Here is an 18,646-nt window from a genome sequence, read left to right as displayed (position 1 = left end):
CCTCCGAAGGAGACCTATCGAATCAGAATCACGACCCACTGAGAATATCCAGCGACAAACTCAGCAGGCTGATGTATGGGGTTAGGTTGCACGTCGAACTCTTTGGACTCGTCCTTTGCCGAGCTCGACGAGCACGGTGATCAAGGACCCTATACCTACTCCTAGTGTTAGAGCACGCCTGTCTAATAATAGTGTTAGTGGATCGGAAGGATCCGTGAGCACATCATTATGATAAATACGAAGTAAAAAACCTTTCATCGAGGTACAAGATTTCTGTAAGGACCTAAATAATATTTGCAAAACATTGAAAAAATATTTTTTTAAATTAAAAAGGCACTACCTTATTCTCGTAAAGCAATCCCAAACAAACAACATTACATCATGCTAAGCGATAACGTAGAAGTAGGTCAGTGATCCCAGATAAGTTAACCATTAAAACATGCACCAGTAGATGTAAACATGAGGTCATCCAACTCTGGGACATTGTGAAGGGGATTAAACGCAGTATACAACCTAATTTCTTTTAATAACGTCACAGTCTAGTTATGTAGTGAATCGAATTGCTTTGATGTCACCGTAGATAGCAATGTTCTAGTTAGGTGACAATGAATTTCGAAAATTTAGGTTAGGAATAAGATTAAAAAGCTTTCCAAGCTCATGTACTCGTAAATAGTGTTGTGATAGTCTGTGATTTTAATATTAGATATTTTATAGAAATTAAACATTATAATATCCTCAAAAAAACAAAACATTAATTGGTAGGTACCTACTTAAATACCTAAGTAACAAGAGTAAAATTGATAAAGGCAGTTAATTTAAGAAATGTTCAGATTTAACTTTTGTTAAAAGATTTTAAAATTCATTTACAATATTTATTACAGCCAAGACAATGTTATATTTCAAGATGCCATTTAAATTATATTCATTGCAATAGTTACTACAACAATAATACTAAGCAGGTTTTGCGTCCTCTGAAAAATAGAATTCTCATCCCAAATATGTATTCCCTCAATTTCATAGGTTCAGTACATTTAAATTACAATAATATATCTTAAATATCGTACAATTTTCTGCTGTTGAGTTCACGATAAGTTACGGGAGTTGATTTTCAATAAATACTCAAAACTTATCAAAAATATTTTTAATTCTTTTCGCTCTGAAAACAGTTTCCCGTTTCCTAGTCAAACATTAAAAATCGAATGTACACAACATCGTAGAATCAGTAGGTAGATACCTGTCGCAAATTTGTACAAAGAAGAAAGAGCCGTGGGCGGGGATTATTTTCCAAAGGCTGCACTCCACAATTCACATTGTCTTACATTTCATACTTTATTCTTTAATCAAGTTTCGCAGCGATTGTTGGTTCTCTGGGTCAATATTACTTTGTCGTGTACCATTAAAAAAAAAACAAATTACTCAAAATTTATATTGTTCATTTTAATGCATAATTTTGACGATAATGATGAAATTTTGGTGGATGTTCGTGTTGTTTGCCAAAACGGCGTCAGCCAGTGACAACGAATTACCCACCGCAGAAGCTGAGAAAGGTAAATATGTAGTTCTGATTAATTAGTATCAAAGCAAAATACATCAATAAATGCAAAGTATTATAATCAACGTGTTCTTGAACTCAGTTAATAAAATCGCTAACGACTTTGTCTTCGAGTGATAAATTAATTATTAATAAACTTAACGTAATATTTGCATATATACTTATTGTAATGATATAATTTTGTGTACTAAAATATCCACGTTTGAGTGAGGAACAAGTACGATTTCTAAAAGTAAGAGGATCTGGCTAGATATTGAGCATTACCACTGATAATATCCGGCATTTGCATGTCAGCAACATGTTCAACAGGATGTTCACGGATCATAATAAAAATAACAATAATTTAGTTAATATTTACCCCTTAGCTCTATGGCACGTGTAACCAAAAACATCCCACATCTCATAAAATACTCAATTTAATAATAAAATTGCACGAAACAACTTTCGCGGGGCGTCTTTCAAGATCTACATTATATATAATTTTTTATTTGTTAATTTTTTCTAATTGATATTGTCAAGTTAGAAAGGAGGACACACTTCTGTGAAACACATTGTTTTTTTTTTTTTTTTTTTTTTTTTTTTTTTTTTTTTTTTTTTTTTTTTTTTTTTTTTTTTTTTTTTTTTTTTTTTATTGCTTAGATGGGTGGACGAGCTCACAGCCCACCTGGTGTTAAGTGGTTACTGGAGCCCATAGACATCTACAACGTAAATGCGCCACCCACCTTGAGATATAAGTTCTAAGGTCTCAGTAGTTACAACGGCTGCCCCACCCTGTTTTACGAGTAATTAACAAAAACATTCAGAAGCTTTCAAATAATTTTGTATAGGCATTCTATATCACACACCCATCAGTTAGTTTGGAATTACAACTCCAAACCTGTGTTACAATTCTTATTGAGTAATGTAATAACTCCAATGCTAAACTCGGTAAATTGTGCGCTTACATAAAATTTTGTTGAATTGTTTAATACCTAAGTACTTACTATGTAACATAATATGTATTTTTATGAAATTGTTCCTATTGGAAATATCGCTAGTAGGAATTAATCATTACTGCAAAGATCACCATCATCAAATCCTCCAATATTTTTTTTCTGGGTTTAATTGATAGACAGACGGCTGGTCGTAAGACTAGAAGTCAGTTCTAAATACAAAAAAACGTACTGTTTTAAATATTATAGTTATTATAATTTTTTAATATAACAACATATTAAAGGCAGATAAACTCCATGCCCGCCGGATGATAAGAGGTATTGGAATTCATAAACACCGTAAAGGAAATCCCGTATCCCACTATTTACCTTCAAACGGTAAAAACAAATAATTGCTTCACGAAAAAAATTGAGGGAATGGTTGTCCAGCAGCGGACATCAAATCCGTGGGCTGTTAGATAAATTGTACAGAACCGTGCAGACTAGCAACAATTAAGTAGACAGTCCCTAGTATTTTAATGGATTATTAGTAATTATTCAGTATGAAAATACCAAATATAATACAGTGAGGCAGTGACAGAAATACAGTTACAAAATTGAAAAGATTACATTTAAATATTATTGATTAAGGGCCGTCACTTTTGTGACCGAATACATTTGAGTGAGACATACCTAATTAACCTTAAAAAAACACGAATGTATCTAACGGCATGTTACTGACGAGTCACGAATTTCACGGGCATTAGCATTGAACAATAAAAGTGAAAACAGTAGAGATATCCAGTGAAAATCTGTTCCTATTGTAACGTTTGTTGTTTAATTTCATTTTTATCTAGATTAACTTTAAATGAGTGTGCTCGTGGAACTCGTGAATGCAGCCATCTTGAGATAGTAAATCGCAATCTCAGCTCCATATGAAAATTATCGTTAATATCCCGAATTCATCAAGAGAATATCAAAATTCGATCCATAGTTACTATTTCGAATTGTACCAACGTCTACGATTTCGTAGGTTTTGTTTCCGTCTGACGTCTTAAAGCTAATGAAGTTTTACTTAGATTGATTATTTATGAAGCCAAGAAACGTTTTCTTGACCTTAATTTAACTGCTATTATACCTATTGTAAGTACTAAAATTCATACTTACATACATACTTATAATATAAACGTGAAAGTGTGTTTGTTGATTCCCTAATTCATGTCGAAACGAAGCCACGGACAGACATGTTTCTTTTGTTTATTATATTAAAGAACGAATATTCGTACACTATGGGTTACATTACTTTAGTCACAGCTGGTTAAGCGGCGAAATTCCTCTTCCCTCCTTGCTTTTCAATGTCAGTTTCCTTAGACATCGACAGCGCAATTTAAATTTACAACTATATTTGGTGACGTTCAGATAAAATTCACCAGATATTATTAGGTTACTAAGAGTGACATAGTGTACCTTTTATCCCGAAAAACATCTTGTTCCCGCGGGAAACTACACTAATACTTCTTCTAGACTGACTGGAAAAAACCGCAAGTATCAGCTAGCAATACAATACTTAACTTTAGTAGGTATCCAAAGACTGAAGTAAATCATTTTTATGATGACGTCTGAGTTTTTTTTTATTGCTTAGAAGAGTGGACGAGCTCACAGCCCACCTGGTGCTAAGTGGTTACTGGAGCCCATAGATATCTGCAAAGTAAATGCGCCACCCACCTTGAGATATAAGTTCTAAGGTCTCTGTATAGTTACAACGACTGCACCGCCCTTCAAACCGAAACACATCACTGCTTCAGGACAGAAATAGGTAGGGTGGTGGTACCTACCCGTGCGGACTCACAAGAGGTCCAACCACCAGTAATTACGCAAATTATAATTTTGCGGGTTTGATTTTTACTACACGATGTTATTCCTTCACCGTGGAAGTAAATCGTGAACATTTGTTAAGTACAGATTTCATTAGAAAAATTGATTCCCGCCTGCAAGATTCGAACACTATATACGATTGCATCGGACGTCTTATCCTGTAAACCACGACGACTTCAAAATGATGATTCAGAACGAATTTAATTCGCTTGTACACGTGATTTCCTTATTAGAATTTTATTTTGTTCCATGGAGTTAATAACTTTGTTCCTTTTTGTTCACAATAATATCCAAATCCAAATGTTGGCTATTAACTTTGCCAAGGAATTTATCTTTAACTGCTTACACATAATATACACTTTATTTCTTAATTGAAAATAAAGCTACTTGTTTCTTTAATTTTACAGAGTCACGTTTTCTTCCTAACTTCGAGAAGCGGTTTGACCGACCAGGTATCGGAATAGGTTCAGTGGGTCTTCCTCCATTGACAACAGCGCCTATTGCAGGAGAAAGATGCTCTGCTCGATTAGAATCTGCGTTGGATCAGTTGAAAAGGAGAAAAAGAACTCAACCAAAGAGCTTGGATCTTCCAATGGTATGAGCTATGTTTCGAAATTTATTAAAAACTTAAGAGTGCCTATACTTAATTATCTGAACGCGTCAATCAGTTTAACTACTACGTACCTATATTACAAGTGTTTTTAATTGTAGAGCAAGTGACTCGCTGTTAAAATAACTGCAAAAATCGATGAATGTCGATATTCATTCAAACATTTGATTGCTTTTAGCAGCAGTTATGTATCGATTGAATCGGAGCTTTCGTAGCTTTATGGTCTCAATTACTCTCAATTTTTTTTTGGAGAAAAAATGTGCAGATACAAAATATGTTTAAGGCACGAATAACTTCATTATTTAATTGCACACGAATTCTATGAATATTATTTACCAGCCACGACAAATTATCGAATTTCTTGAAAATATATTAAACCATGTACTTACAATTCGTTTCAGAGTCAAAGCATCGAGTTGAATGGATATAGTCTGTATCAGCAAATGCGATCGGCTCCAATAGACATGTACGTTACCAGAATGAGGGTACGTCTCCCGCAGAATAGTAATTGGGTGCGCGTGGAAAAGTGCTATTTCGACCCTAGGAACGTATCTCTAGACACAATGCTACTATTCCACGATTTGACTATTAGTGGAAACGTGGATTTGTATGACGCCAGCGAATTAGACAGAAATATACCGTCAACTCAAAGAAATCGGAGACACTACGCAGAAGCCAGATCGTACGACCCGTATCCGGTTGACGGGTATCAAAGGCGCGGGAAAGGCTGCAATATGATTCTGCGACTCAGAAAGGCCGGAATAGGATTCCATACGAGACCGTTAAATCAACAACCGGGAAAATTCAACGTGAAAACCGATTCTGAATTTGTAGAACCAGGCTTCATAAGTGTCTACGCGTATGGTTGCGAAAAATATATCAACAGAAACTCCGTACGTAATAAAGACGAACTGCCCTTGAAGCGGAAAAGGAGATCGGACGAGTTCATTTTCGACCCACGATTCGACGATGCGTTTTCGCATGGAATGGACAGTCGATCTTCAGAAAACAATCGGGATATTTTTTACGAACCGCGCACCAGCAGGGCTGATTACGAAAGAAGTAAACTGTTCAGGCCTGATGATGATTTGGATGAAGTGGAAGATATCTCTAGGGAAATGGAGGACATTTTCACGAAAGGAATAAGAACGCTGCTGACAACATACATGAAGAAGGAACTGCAACCAGCTATTAAAGATACTTTAATGAGGAATATGGGTTATGTAATATCTTACGGATAGCCAAACAATAAAATTGTGTTAAACTTATGGTCAAATTTTTTATCATAACCTCGTCGTGATATTATAGATTTCTATAATAATCTATATCTCAATCCATGGTTTATTATTCTATACTGACGAATAATAAACCGTGGAAGTAATAAATACTAGTTGTACGTATATATATAATATAAACTTTTGTCTCGATGTGAGTTGCCGAATTCACGTTGTGACATTCATGGGCTCCCAAAAATCTGCAAATCATACCACATAGTCTTTATCTGGATGCGGCGATGCCTAGTTATTGCAGCTTTAATAAGTCTACTAAACATTTGAAAGTTGTTAAAGAAAGCATAAAGATATTTGTTTACTGATTTGAGGGTAAAATTAAGTAAGCTTTCCATAAACAAAAAGGAAGAAGGAAATAATGAAAAATTCATTCGAACGGTTTCATTCGTCGCATTAAAGACAATCGAGTATTACATTGGCATTGAATTAGATTCACTGGACGAGAATTGGCACTGTTCTACTTTTCTTTAAACAACCTTAACGCTAACTGTGCCGTAAAACATTTTTTTATTGGTATACATGCCTTACTGGGCGAAACTCAAATCAGTTTAAAGCTTAATTCAAATTTATAGCAACCCTAACGCCTGCCGCGTCGGCAGCCGCGTCTGATCACGCGCCGCGACCAATGAGGGACTCTCGTTGTCGGCTCCCGGCGCGATTCAAAGAGTAGCGACCGAGGGGGCTTTCCTTTTGGCAAGCCGCGCGTGCGCCTTTACTGACGCCGACAGTTCACCCGCAACCCCCGAAGCATACACACAAGAATACGTCCGCACCTCGCTCGCTACCATTCCTTTTCGAACTTGTTTGTGGGACCCTCTGGAGTATTCATACCCAGTGCTCCAGCTGGACAACACAAAACTGGCGCCTCAACGTGGTAAGGAAAATCTAGCGGTGAGTCGACGAATCGTACGGGTTTTGCCAATACAATTGTGAACTCATGGTCATGGTGAACACTCGAAGTGATAACCGTGCTAGCCGAAATCGCAGGGATGATGATGCAACGGACCCGTCGTCTGTCCGCGTCCCGCGATCGGTCTCCCCGAGCGCGTCCGCCGCCCAAGAAAATGGCGCCGGCGACGCCTCGCGCACAATCTACGAGTCCTTTCGAGAAGCATCTACGAGCGCGTCTCCCGCCTGCGAAATCGGCGCTGCTGACGCCTCGCGCTCCAATCACCACAACCGATCCGGCGACAGCCACGTGGCCCCCGCCGAAGCCACCTTCTCCAGCGAGCACGTGTCAACAATAGTAGAGGCACTACAGCGGAGCCAAACAGAGGTTTTGAAATCATTATTTGAAACGATACGGCACAACACATCAACACCAGTGCCCGCATCACATGCACACGCGAACTTCGCCCGATGTACCACGCGCTTTAGTGGGACTGCAGGTGAGTCGCTTGATGCCTTCCTGGATGCGGCCGAGGCCTATCGCGACTGCTCCGACATCTCGGATGAGAACGCTGTCCGGGGATTGTCGATGCTGTTGTGCGGCGACGCCGCCGTCTGGTGGCTGGGTGTGAAGTCCTCCATATCTTCGTGGTGCGATGCCGTCTCAGCCCTACGAGACGCTTTCGGTGATCGCAGACCTCCACACCGTATATACGCTCAACTGTTCAAACGAGGTCAACAAAACGATGAAAGAACGGACCGTTTCATCGCTGCGACGCGTGCTCTTCTCGCGAAGCTACCTGCCGGCGACCTAAGCGAGAAAGTCCAGCTGGACATGATCTACGGACTCCTCAGCCGCCGCGTACGGGAGAGACTTCGCCGCGACGAAGTAAGTTCATTCGACGTGCTCCTGCAAAGAGCGCGCCAAATTGAAGACGCGACGGACGAACTTCGCTACGAGCACGATGCCTCAAGACCAACGGGAGAATTAGCAAGAAAACCATACGAGTCGACGACCGGCACCGGACGCACCCGCCCTCCACCAGCAGTTGCAGCGCGCACGGCCGCGTGCGCTCCGAGCGGCGCCGCCCCCGGCCACGAGCCCGCGACGCAGCCGCCGCTTGTTACCGGAACGCCGCGTGTATTTGACTCCGTCGAAAAGAAGCGACGCCCGAAATGTTCGTATTGCCATTTCTTCGGTCACGAGAAGAACCAGTGTCGTAAATTAGATTCAAAACAAGGTGATCAATCTCATACTAACTTATTTAAAAATAAAACTCACTCGAAATCTAGTGAAAGTGAAGTTAAAAGTGATCAGTCATTTTATTGTGTCGATTCAAAAGTGTGTTTTGAATTTGAAAACGACAAATCAGTAAAAGACCATATTCATAGTTCTAATTTAGTGCATGAAACTTTTATACCTATTTTGCCAAATAGTGATGCATGCACTGATACCTACACACATTGTAAACAACGGCGAAATCCACAAAATTATAATTTTGCTGCCTATAATTCAAATCGTTCGCGGCTTAAGGTTACTGATAACAGTGATAATGCTGATCGAGCTCGTATTGATCGCCCAGGTTCTTCTCGAGAAAAGAACCACAATATCACTGCATGCAACACGAAATGCATAACATGTAATCGATCGAATGACGATCGCAAAAATAATGATAGTCCGAGCGAAAACATTACTCATGTTAACCCTTCAGCCGTCACAACTAAAAATGTTAACTCTTTGGTTGCCGAACGTAAAAATGATAATTTTTTTTTCAACAAAAATAATAATTTGGATATGTTTTCTAGCGTCGACGGACATCTTTGCCGCAATGCCAATACAAACGGGCAATGTCAAACATTAACCTGCGCGGTCGCAGAGGATTCAAATTTTGTTCATCAAAGATGTCCGGGCGACAGTAAGATTTGTATACCATTACTTGAAAATTATTGTGATAAAAACGGGATAAACCCGAATTTTCCGAAATATGGGAATAAGCGTGATGTAATGGGATTTGATTGTTTTTATGGTTGCGGCGGAGATGACGATCTTACAGGACCCCCTATTGGTCGTGACGTACGGCCGATTTTTAACATAAATATACTGGGTTTTGACGGCACCGCTTTAATAGACACAGCTGCAAAACACTGCATCGCGGGTCATACGCTATACGCTCTCCTCCAGCAGAACAACCATCCTCTCCGCGTTTCCTCTCAACGAGTCAGACTTGCCGATGGTGTGGTGCGCATTATGGACGTTTTTACCACCACACTCGATGTACGCCTAGAGACGACAATTATTTCCACTCCATTCCTCATATTTCCTGAATCCACCAATAATGAAACGTTATTAGGAATAGATTTTATTACCGCAGCTGGAGTAGTAATCGACTTCAAAGAAGAGGTTTGGTTCTTCAGTGATGATGCGATGGTAAAATATAATCTGTGTTTCGAACCTAAATCGCGCAAAGTTTCCTGCGCCGCTACAGACATTCGTAGGGATGACCAAGGTACTCACCTTACGCCAGCTAAGCGGCAAGCGCTCGCTGACCTACTGGACAGGCACGCACACATCTTCAGAGCAGGGGGAGGTCCAACACCGTTTGCTGAGCATCGCATCGAAACAGGTGAGCATGCACCAATTTCAGTACCTCCTTACTGTTTGAATCCTTCGAAGAAACCGCCTGATATTATATTAGGGAAATACCATACCCAAGACCTTACCTGTTATCACGGTAACAAAGAGTCCTTACCCAAACCTGTGATTCCTAAGAGGAAACGTGGACGCCCAGCTAAGGCTGTTGATGTCCTAGTCCAGGAGCGAGGGCGTTCTCCAGGACTAGAGGGGGAGTATATAGCAACCCTAACGCCTGCCGCGTCGGCAGCCGCGTCTGATCACGCGCCGCGACCAATGAGGGACTCTCGTTGTCGGCTCCCGGCGCGATTCAAAGAGTAGCGACCGAGGGGGCTTTCCTTTTGGCAAGCCGCGCGTGCGCCTTTACTGACGCCGACAGTTCACCCGCAACCCCCGAAGCATACACACAAGAATACGTCCGCACCTCGCTCGCTACCATTCCTTTTCGAACTTGTTTGTGGGACCCTCTGGAGTATTCATACCCAGTGCTCCAGCTGGACAACACAAAAAATTTGAATAAGATAATCTATGTTATAAGAAAAAGCATTTTTCCATAACAGTGACACAAGTTTTTATCCACAAATTAATCAATAATATCCTACATTAGGCATTTAGTAATTTTTTTGTTTTATATTATTATGAGTAATTTTATGGACTATATTCATTTGTTAGGTGATGCATTGTTAAATTGGTTTTATCTTTTATAATGATCATCCAGCCAATACAAGTATTTTTAAATAAAATAAAATTATGTTCCCATCTGTGTATTTGCAACTCCTTCTGAAAACTAAAACATAAAACAAAATAATTTGTTTTTATTCTGAACTAAGGGCAAGTACAATGTTAGGAATCTATAAATTTGACTATTGCTACCATTTTAAAAGTGATAAACATTTTTCGGGACATTTTTTTAAGTTGGCAATTTATTTTTATTAATTTTATATAAAGATCACAATACTTCGTTAAAGATTATTATGAAATAAAAAGCATTCTACAATAATGTTAATTAATACCTTTGCTTTAAATGTACTTATACTATAAAATGTAGCACACACTTTATCTTATAAGCTAATAGTATTAGACTAAGATCACAGATATCAAATTTCAGTAGATAATAGTTTTTTTACAGACTTATTAGATTTATTTAACAAGAAACAACAAAATTTTAATGCTTTAAAGCCTATATACCCTATAATGAATATAATGAATGTTATAATAAGCCTTAGACTTCAGAATAAAAATCAAAATACTGATTTAATGAGTAATTAACATTATTATATATATTTATTTTAAACAGCATTTATATTTGATTTCTAAAATTTTATAAGTACTACAAAACATAATACTGGCAAGACTAAACCTATAAATCAATACTATACTATATTGTTTGCACTATCATATCAGATCTATTATTTATGATTTATTCTTAACAGAAAATATTTTATTTCATCATAAATTGAGAAGTGTAAGGCGGAAACAAATACAGCTTTTAATACACTGGGACTGTATCCCTTGTAAAGTGCCAAGTATCCTTCTTCCGCAATTATTAATTTGATACAATGTAATAAGCCATTACAATACATTTGCTTCCCAAAACTCTTTCTGTGCTGCTGGAATCCCTGTATTTGCAAACGTTTCTTCATCACATCAAATGGATAAATCACAGTTTTAGCAGTGAAGCCTGCAAATGATCCTGCTATCAAATTGGCCCAAATTGATGATTTTGGTGCATTCTGATGACTATCTCTCTGGAATTTCTCTATCAAAATGTGTTCAGTAAAGAGTTTGTAAACAGCAAATTGGACACCTGCATGAGGTGCTATTTGCCCCAATGTTGGAATCAAACCTTTAAAAAGGACCACAGGTCCCTCTGTCTTTATCATTATAGATAATGCATTGAGAAACCCATTGTAGACTTTATTTGTCTTCTGTTCTGCAATCAATCTCGTTCGGACTGTATCGAACGGAAATGAAGCTACTGTGGCAACGGTTGCTGCGATTGAACCATTGCAAAAGTTAATCCAGTGCTTATGATTCGTGTAAAATTGGCGATCGGCACTCTGACACATATCAGTTAGTTTTTCGAAAGTCGCAAATTGAAGGATCCCGTAAGATATAGATAGTAGTTGCGCGGGTATGTGACCACTCCATAACGTAGCAACACCCTCCTCCCTGATTATAGAGCCTAGAGCTTGTAAAATTGAACTGTATTTTGAACCTTGTTTATCTGTGATAGGTTCTACTTGAAGTTGAAATCTTATCTTCAGAACATCTAGAGGCTGGGCTAAAGCTCGAGTAACCGCACCTGCTGCTCCACCGGCAAAAGCAGATTGAAATAAGGTTATCTTCACTTCCGAATCATTTTCTAGTTGCACCATAATAGTATTTTTTGTGAAAACTACTTTTGCTTATGCTCATATAAAACATTTATTTTAATAAGTATATTTATTGTATTTACATTACATTTTCCTAGTAAATAAACTAAGTGAAACAAGACGATTTTTGTTGTGACATAAGTCAAAAGTTCCACACTGTCAACAGTGTCAAACAAGGAGAAAGTTTTTTGTTTGATTTACAGTCCATCAAGTCCAATGGATGATGGAACGATTGGATTTCACTTCCTTCATTCGATTTTATTCAATCTCTTTACGTTCAATTTTTCTTGTTTATGAGGTGACTTTGATAGTTTTCCAATTACAGCACAAGAGCGCATAATGCGGCATAATGCTCAACATTGAATGTTCCAACTACAGCAACGCTTCGCACAATCGAGCACTCTCAAAAGTACTGCTCTCGCGTGATACTCGCAATCGATACCGACTCAGTAACAGAAAATTTACAAGTGTTTTTTCTTTAAGTTGGCATTGATCGAAATTTTGTTTATATTATCGTTAGTAATATTATTTAATGTTGAAAAAAATTGTAAGGCTTTGGTTTCGTCGTAGTTTCTTAGAAATAATCAATGTTAATTAAAACTGTGCTAACTTAGCGCACTCTGCTGATGCATTTGAAAACTAATTCACGTGCCAATTAAGCTTCAGCATAATTCGGCATTGTGCGTCACTGAGTCGCATTATGCTCTGTAATTGGAAAACTACCTTTATTGCTTGATTTCAAAACACATGGCAAGGGATATACTTGGTTTTATGTGATTCGTTCCCTTTGGCTTTTTAATTCAACACAATTTTAATCAAAGAGAAACTTTTCCATTAAACTTAGGCATGGGTAAACGTTGGGGAAATCGATTTTTTCCAAAAAAGATCGGTATTTGAATCGATCTAAATGGAACATCGAAGAATTGTTTCGAAAAAAGATACTCAGATGATTTTTTTGATCGAAGTAGTATAAAACACATATGAGTCAATAAATTCAGACGTAAATGCCAAATATTAACCAAACAGAAACCAAAGGTCATTTTCATGAGAAAACAAAACTTTTATTTATAAATATTTGTATGTTCCATGAAACTAGGATAACCTTTCGAGATTACTAGCATAGGTAGTAATAAAAAAAATAATTCCGTACATTACTTACGTGTACTTTAGTAGTAGGTAGTACTAAAAAAAACACGCTATTATGTATGAGATACTAGAGTATGTGATACCAATAACCAAATTGATTGAAGTACTTATCATAGTGAAAAGATTACTTACGAAGATGTATTTTAAATTTTTGATTTGATGATGATGATTTTATGGGAAGCAGAAAAAATTTGAAATATGGAAACCGACCTAAAAATAATTATTTTTTTCTTGAAAAAATCGATTAATCAATGATCGTTCTAAAATCGCCATCCCTTTTGTAAATCATTGAATTTCGTAAATATCATACCTATAATATATATTAAGTGTATAATCTATGCCTATAATTTTTTGTTACTAAAACTGAAGTGTATTATTTATTTATGATTTAGTAGTACGGTGAGGTTCAATAAACTGATAATTAAAGAATTTTAGAACGGCGTACCGCTATTTTATAACTCGTACAAATCTCAATAAAGAACAGCATGTCGTCTCCTTTAGAAAATCTTGAAACTCAACTTGAAATGTTCATTGAAAATGTGAGACAAATTCGTATAATCGTCAGTGATTTTCAACCTCAGGGACAAAGTGTACTGAATCAAAAAATGTAAGTTGAAAACTAACATAAATAATAAAAATTATTGAGAAGGCGGTACGACATGAAAATCCTGTTGTCGTGGCCGCCAGTAATTACGTACTCGATCCGGTGGATCGAATGGTAAACAGTCGACGTCGCCCTAAACACGTCATTACGGATCATCCCGATCCATTAACGTTGCTTTTAGGCACCTCAAGCACAGATCACCGTCCTCGCCGAATCCGTCGCTTGCGACGAAGGGCTCGACGAGTAAAGTAACCTAAGGAAACACAGCCCCCCCAGTTTCTCGCCGGATCTTCTCAGTGGGTCGCGTTTCCGATCCGGTGGTAGATTCTGCGAAGCACTGCTCTTGCTAGAGCCAGTGTTAGCAACACTCCCGACTTGAGCCCCGTGAGGTCACCTACACATCAAAGAGAAGCTGAAATAGCCTCTCAAGACTATCAGCAAGGGTAGGAAAAAAAAGGTGCCTATGTCTCGTATATTGAGTATAGATCTAAAATCTGGAAAACAATCTGCTTTCCGTCGTAAGCAAGATGGCAGTGTCTAAATCTTATAAAAGATATGCACTGCCACCAGTATGTATGCATGTTATTATTTTTGAGAGTTGAATTTAATAGGTCAAATGGTACCATTATACAATAGGTGCCTAGAAGTTTTTAATCATATAAATAATTATCTTTTCCAATTTTTTTTAGTCAGTCCTTAGTGACCGGATTGCAGGAAATTGACAAATTGAAGTCACAAGTTCACGATATCCACGTACCAACAGAAGTCTTTGAGTAAGTAAAAGTGAAGAACTTTTATGTTTGCTAATAATGCAGGGAGTAAGAACAGGTAGTCCAAGAAGGTCAATTTGTAAAAAAGGTTGGTAAGTTGGTCTATTGTCGAGTTAGTCTTTTAGGATCAACAACGAAGTTTATGTTTGAAGTGTGTTTGTCAAAATGAAATGATATAAAAGGATTTATTGCAGTTTTTATATGACACAGTAAAATTTTCTATTTCAGTTACATTGATCAAGGCCGTAACCCACAGCTCTACACAAAGGACTGCATAGATAAAGCATTGGCTAAAAATGAAGAGGTGAAAGGAAAAATTGATTCATACAAGCGATTCAAAACTCATTTACTTTCTGAGCTATCGAAGACCTTCCCTAATGAGATTACAAAGTATAAGGCACTTAGGGGTGGAGAATAATTTACTTTTATCACAATGGTGACTTTAATTGAGATATAATAATATCTTAATATATGAGTCTAAACTAAAATAATAATATTATTGTAATGTCATAAATGGTCAAAATGTGCCTAAATGTACATAAATGGCTGTCTGAAGATCGAAGTAACTATGCTCCATGCTACCAACTGGGTGTAGTTTCATTGAAATGACTCCACCGATATTATACTAAAATTGGTCTCCACCAATAAATCTCAAATAAGATGTTTGTATGTTAAAGCATAATAATATTTTTTTATTGCTTAGATGGGTGGATGAGCTCATAGCCCACCTGGTGTTAAGTGGTTACTAGAGCCCATAGACATCCACGACGTAAATGCGTCACCCAGCTTGAGATAAGAGATAAGTTCTAAGGTCTCAAGTACAGTTACAATGGCTGCCCCACCCTTCAAACCGAAACGCATTACTGCTTCATGGCAGAGATAGGCAGGGTGGTGGTACCTACCCACGCGGACTCACAAGAGGTCCTACCACCAGTTTGGCATGATTCACGATACAAATATATGTACATAAGTGTACAGTCAAAACAGCCAGCTAAGATGATTTTGCTAGCTCTTATTTTATTTATTTATTGAAGAGTTCTGGCTAATAGAATATAAAATTGGAATTTTTAGAGCAACTGTCAATTTATTTTGGTAAGATAATATAAGCTTAAACATAACAACTTATGTTTAAGCTTATGTGATGGATTGAGCATTAAACAGTAAATACCACATGCACTGGTTTTCTGCAACAAATCCTGCCCTTTTATGTAAGAAATAATTGTAGTTCTCGAAACTTTCTACCATTGGTTTGTTGATGAGAAATGAGGTATGTAGCAAAAACATCTTTAGTTATCTCAGGCCAAGCAATTAAACTGAAGTAGCATATCGCACACCTAGATCTAAAGAGGTATTAACTCAAAAAAGAGCTTTTTTCAGAAAACACGAAAAACTGTTTTCTGTGTCCCTGTGCACTGCAGGAGCGTTTTCTTTTTATAGTTTACTTTATTTATACACAATAAGAATTATCTTGTAGTCATTTTGTGTTTTATACACGTTTTAAGGTAAAAAATTGGAATTTTTAAGTTATTTCCCTTTTGCTTATTAATGTACGTATATTTGCTATACTAATTTGAATTGAGCCTGTGTTGGTGAATTAAGTTTTTAGTTGACTCTCTTTTAAGAGGCATTATACAATTAGATCGCAATAACTTTTTGAATTATATAAGATAAGTCCAATTAACAGAGTGTGGTGTGACCAACAGTAAGAGTATAATTTTGCTAATAAAAAATAAAAAAATAAAAAAACTACTGCAGTCAATCAATATTGTATATTAGTTCTATTATTATTAGTAGCATTAACTTATGTCAGTCTCATAAACCCAAATGGGTCATAGTAACTCTTAAACATTGTTGAGGGCTCTAAAATTTTGTGTACTTGAGTACCGATATTTAGGCTTTATTTGTTGCGAGTGGCGTACTATGAATTTTCTTTGCCTTTCAAGATCGCTGAGTGCCCAATATGCGTCAAAGACCTGTTGTCTTGACATCTCGTCCACTTTATCTTTGCATTTTAGGCGACATTTGTCTCCACAGGGTGGTCCAACCTTTCTTTCTAGTATTAGTTTCTTAGATTTTGACAAGGACTGATAGGCTTTGCCAGAACTTCTCAGTTGTTTCGCGATTTTCGACTTCCACGTTGCTGGTTTACGTACTCTCTTTTTGCCCTTTTTTTCGATCTCAATACCAGATTCAGGAACCTAAACATTTTCCGGACCTACTTGCTTACTATCATCTTCGGTATCCGACGAACTCGAGTTGCTGCTGCTGGTGCTGGACGAAGTCGCCGATAATAATGAAGGTATGACCTTAGGTGGGAGCTCATTTTTGTTTCACAGTTGAAAATTAGGATCTTCATCAGAGTCGTCAATATCACTTTCATCGCTCCGGATCGGTGAAATATAGTAGTTCGGGGCAACATAATTTTGTTGTTTAGATGGGCTACTGCTAGGTACAGATTTTTAACCGGTGTCAAGACAGCATGAGTTTCATTGGATGAAACTTCATCACTTGATGATATTATCTTCAAGTCATCTTCCACGGTTGCATGTTGCGTAGAAGTGATAGGAGGAGCGATATTTTCTTCATCCCGTTTTTTTATCATATTTACTAAAAATCGCCCGCAGTGCATTATTTTCCTGAAATATAAAATGTTTATGTTACGAACTTACCGAGTCACGTGCTCCAAATCGATTTAGAAAGCCGATAAAAAAACATTTTGAATCTTTTTAGCTATTTTGTAAAAAGATATTTGTCAGAAATCATCTAAAGGGATCTAACTTGAAAAATTGGCAGTAAAAAAGGAATAAACTTTGTTAATGCTAAGATGAATATTAAATTGTACTAAGACCTAAAAACTCCAATCGCCAATAACGAAATAAGTTTAATTTTGATAAGATTTTACAGATAAAGGAGGGCATAAAATATGACTCAACAAAATAGACACAACTACAAAATCAAAAATGTTTCAAGAATAGGGTAACAACTCAAAATAAAAATAAAAACTTTACTCACCTTGCCAGCAATATAGGTTTAACTTAAAATGTTGCATCTATTTAATCAGCAATAACCATCTAAAAGGTGACAATTCAAATTAACTCCAATTTTTTTACGGAGAGCACGTGTACTCCGCTCGTAATTCTGATTGCAACTAGCAGGGGGGTGCAACTCCCATACAAAGGAAAATAACATACAACTAGCGTCATCTTACTCCTGTGGCGACGTCATTTTTGTAACTTTTAGGCATTAATGATCTAATAAACTCACTAGATGGCAGATATGAGTTCTGACTCAATAAAAAATGTAGCGTACTTTGAAGCAGTGCTTCCACTTTTAGGGAATTCTCCCTTTTTTAGGGAAAAATAGCTGATATTTTGGATGATAAAGACAATTTAAAAAATACCAGGATTTAGGATATTTCGGGGTAAAAAGCAAAGCCTATACTAGTAACTGTTGTGAATTTTAAAATAAACGATAATTAAAGTAAAACAATGAACATTTTATTTTATGGAGAGAGAATGACATTAAGTCGAGTTGACAAGTAAAAGAATAAAACAGAGTTGTGTATAAAAACTATAAAGGTTTGATTCAACAGTAACCCTCTAGTAAAGTAAATCATAGATTAAGCCACTGCTTTTTCTTAGGGATTCCCCAGAATCCCAATAAGTATAATCCGCCAAATTTTTATTTACCTATTTTCGTTGATGTCACCAGAACTTACTTGTATTGTAATATACAGGTACTTCATGTACCATGAAAGATTATCATGGTAATTTCATTTACGAAAACCTTGTAATTGTCATTTCACTTTTGCTAGCAGTTCCTTCTTCAAAGACTGAGGTGGAAAGATTATTCAGTGTTCTCAAATTTAAAAACTGACAAAAGAAACAGGCTTTCTAATGAAACCCTGAACGGCTTGCTTCATAGAAAGTTCCCAACTTTGCCAGCAAACAATTGCTCAATTTTAGAACCGAACAGTGTTAGGTTGTGCAGCAAA

The 18,646-nt window shown here is 37.1% G+C and overlaps 4 protein-coding genes and 1 long non-coding RNA gene across 5 annotated transcripts; 3 read left to right on the top strand and 2 right to left on the bottom strand.

Moving 5' to 3' along the window:
- The first annotated feature begins 1,266 nt into the window (after positions 1–1,266).
- On the top strand, positions 1,267–6,216 carry LOC114241299 (uncharacterized). Its single transcript, XM_028172085.2, has 3 exons — positions 1,267–1,547; positions 4,746–4,933; positions 5,350–6,216. The coding sequence occupies exons 1-3, from the start codon at positions 1,460–1,462 to the stop codon at positions 6,187–6,189; spliced, it is 1,116 nt and encodes a 371-aa protein (XP_028027886.2). The 5' UTR covers positions 1,267–1,459; the 3' UTR covers positions 6,190–6,216.
- A 593-nt stretch (positions 6,217–6,809) lies between these two features.
- Positions 6,810–10,265, top strand: LOC149502087 (uncharacterized). The gene has a single exon (XM_089731087.1). The coding sequence runs from the start codon at positions 7,175–7,177 to the stop codon at positions 10,076–10,078; it is 2,904 nt and encodes a 967-aa protein (XP_089587213.1). The 5' UTR covers positions 6,810–7,174; the 3' UTR covers positions 10,079–10,265.
- Positions 10,266–10,505: 240 nt separating this feature from the next.
- Positions 10,506–12,299, bottom strand: LOC114241365 (mitochondrial thiamine pyrophosphate carrier). Its single transcript, XM_028172179.2, has one exon. It carries the CDS (start codon positions 12,133–12,135, stop codon positions 11,167–11,169), a length of 969 nt encoding a protein of 322 aa, XP_028027980.2. The 5' UTR covers positions 12,136–12,299; the 3' UTR covers positions 10,506–11,166.
- Positions 12,300–13,551: 1,252 nt separating this feature from the next.
- Positions 13,552–16,411, top strand: MED10 (mediator complex subunit 10). Its single transcript, XM_028172163.2, has 3 exons — positions 13,552–13,885; positions 14,572–14,655; positions 14,881–16,411. The coding sequence occupies exons 1-3, from the start codon at positions 13,764–13,766 to the stop codon at positions 15,068–15,070; spliced, it is 396 nt and encodes a 131-aa protein (XP_028027964.1). The 5' UTR covers positions 13,552–13,763; the 3' UTR covers positions 15,071–16,411.
- LOC149502086 (uncharacterized) lies at positions 16,403–17,803 on the bottom strand. Its single transcript, XR_016323809.1, has 2 exons — positions 17,665–17,803; positions 16,403–17,288 (listed from the first exon to the last, which is right to left on the bottom strand). It is a non-coding gene; the product is annotated as an uncharacterized LOC149502086 (long non-coding RNA).
- Between the last annotated feature and the right edge of the window lie 843 nt (positions 17,804–18,646).

The sequence above is a fragment of the Bombyx mandarina genome, chromosome 11 (genome assembly GCF_030267445.1).
Source record: "Bombyx mandarina strain Sakado chromosome 11, ASM3026744v2".
NCBI classification, from domain to species: Eukaryota; Metazoa; Arthropoda; class Insecta; order Lepidoptera; family Bombycidae; genus Bombyx; species Bombyx mandarina.
The sequence above is the reverse complement of the archived record's forward strand: the minus strand, read 5'-3'. Positions and strand labels throughout refer to the sequence as shown.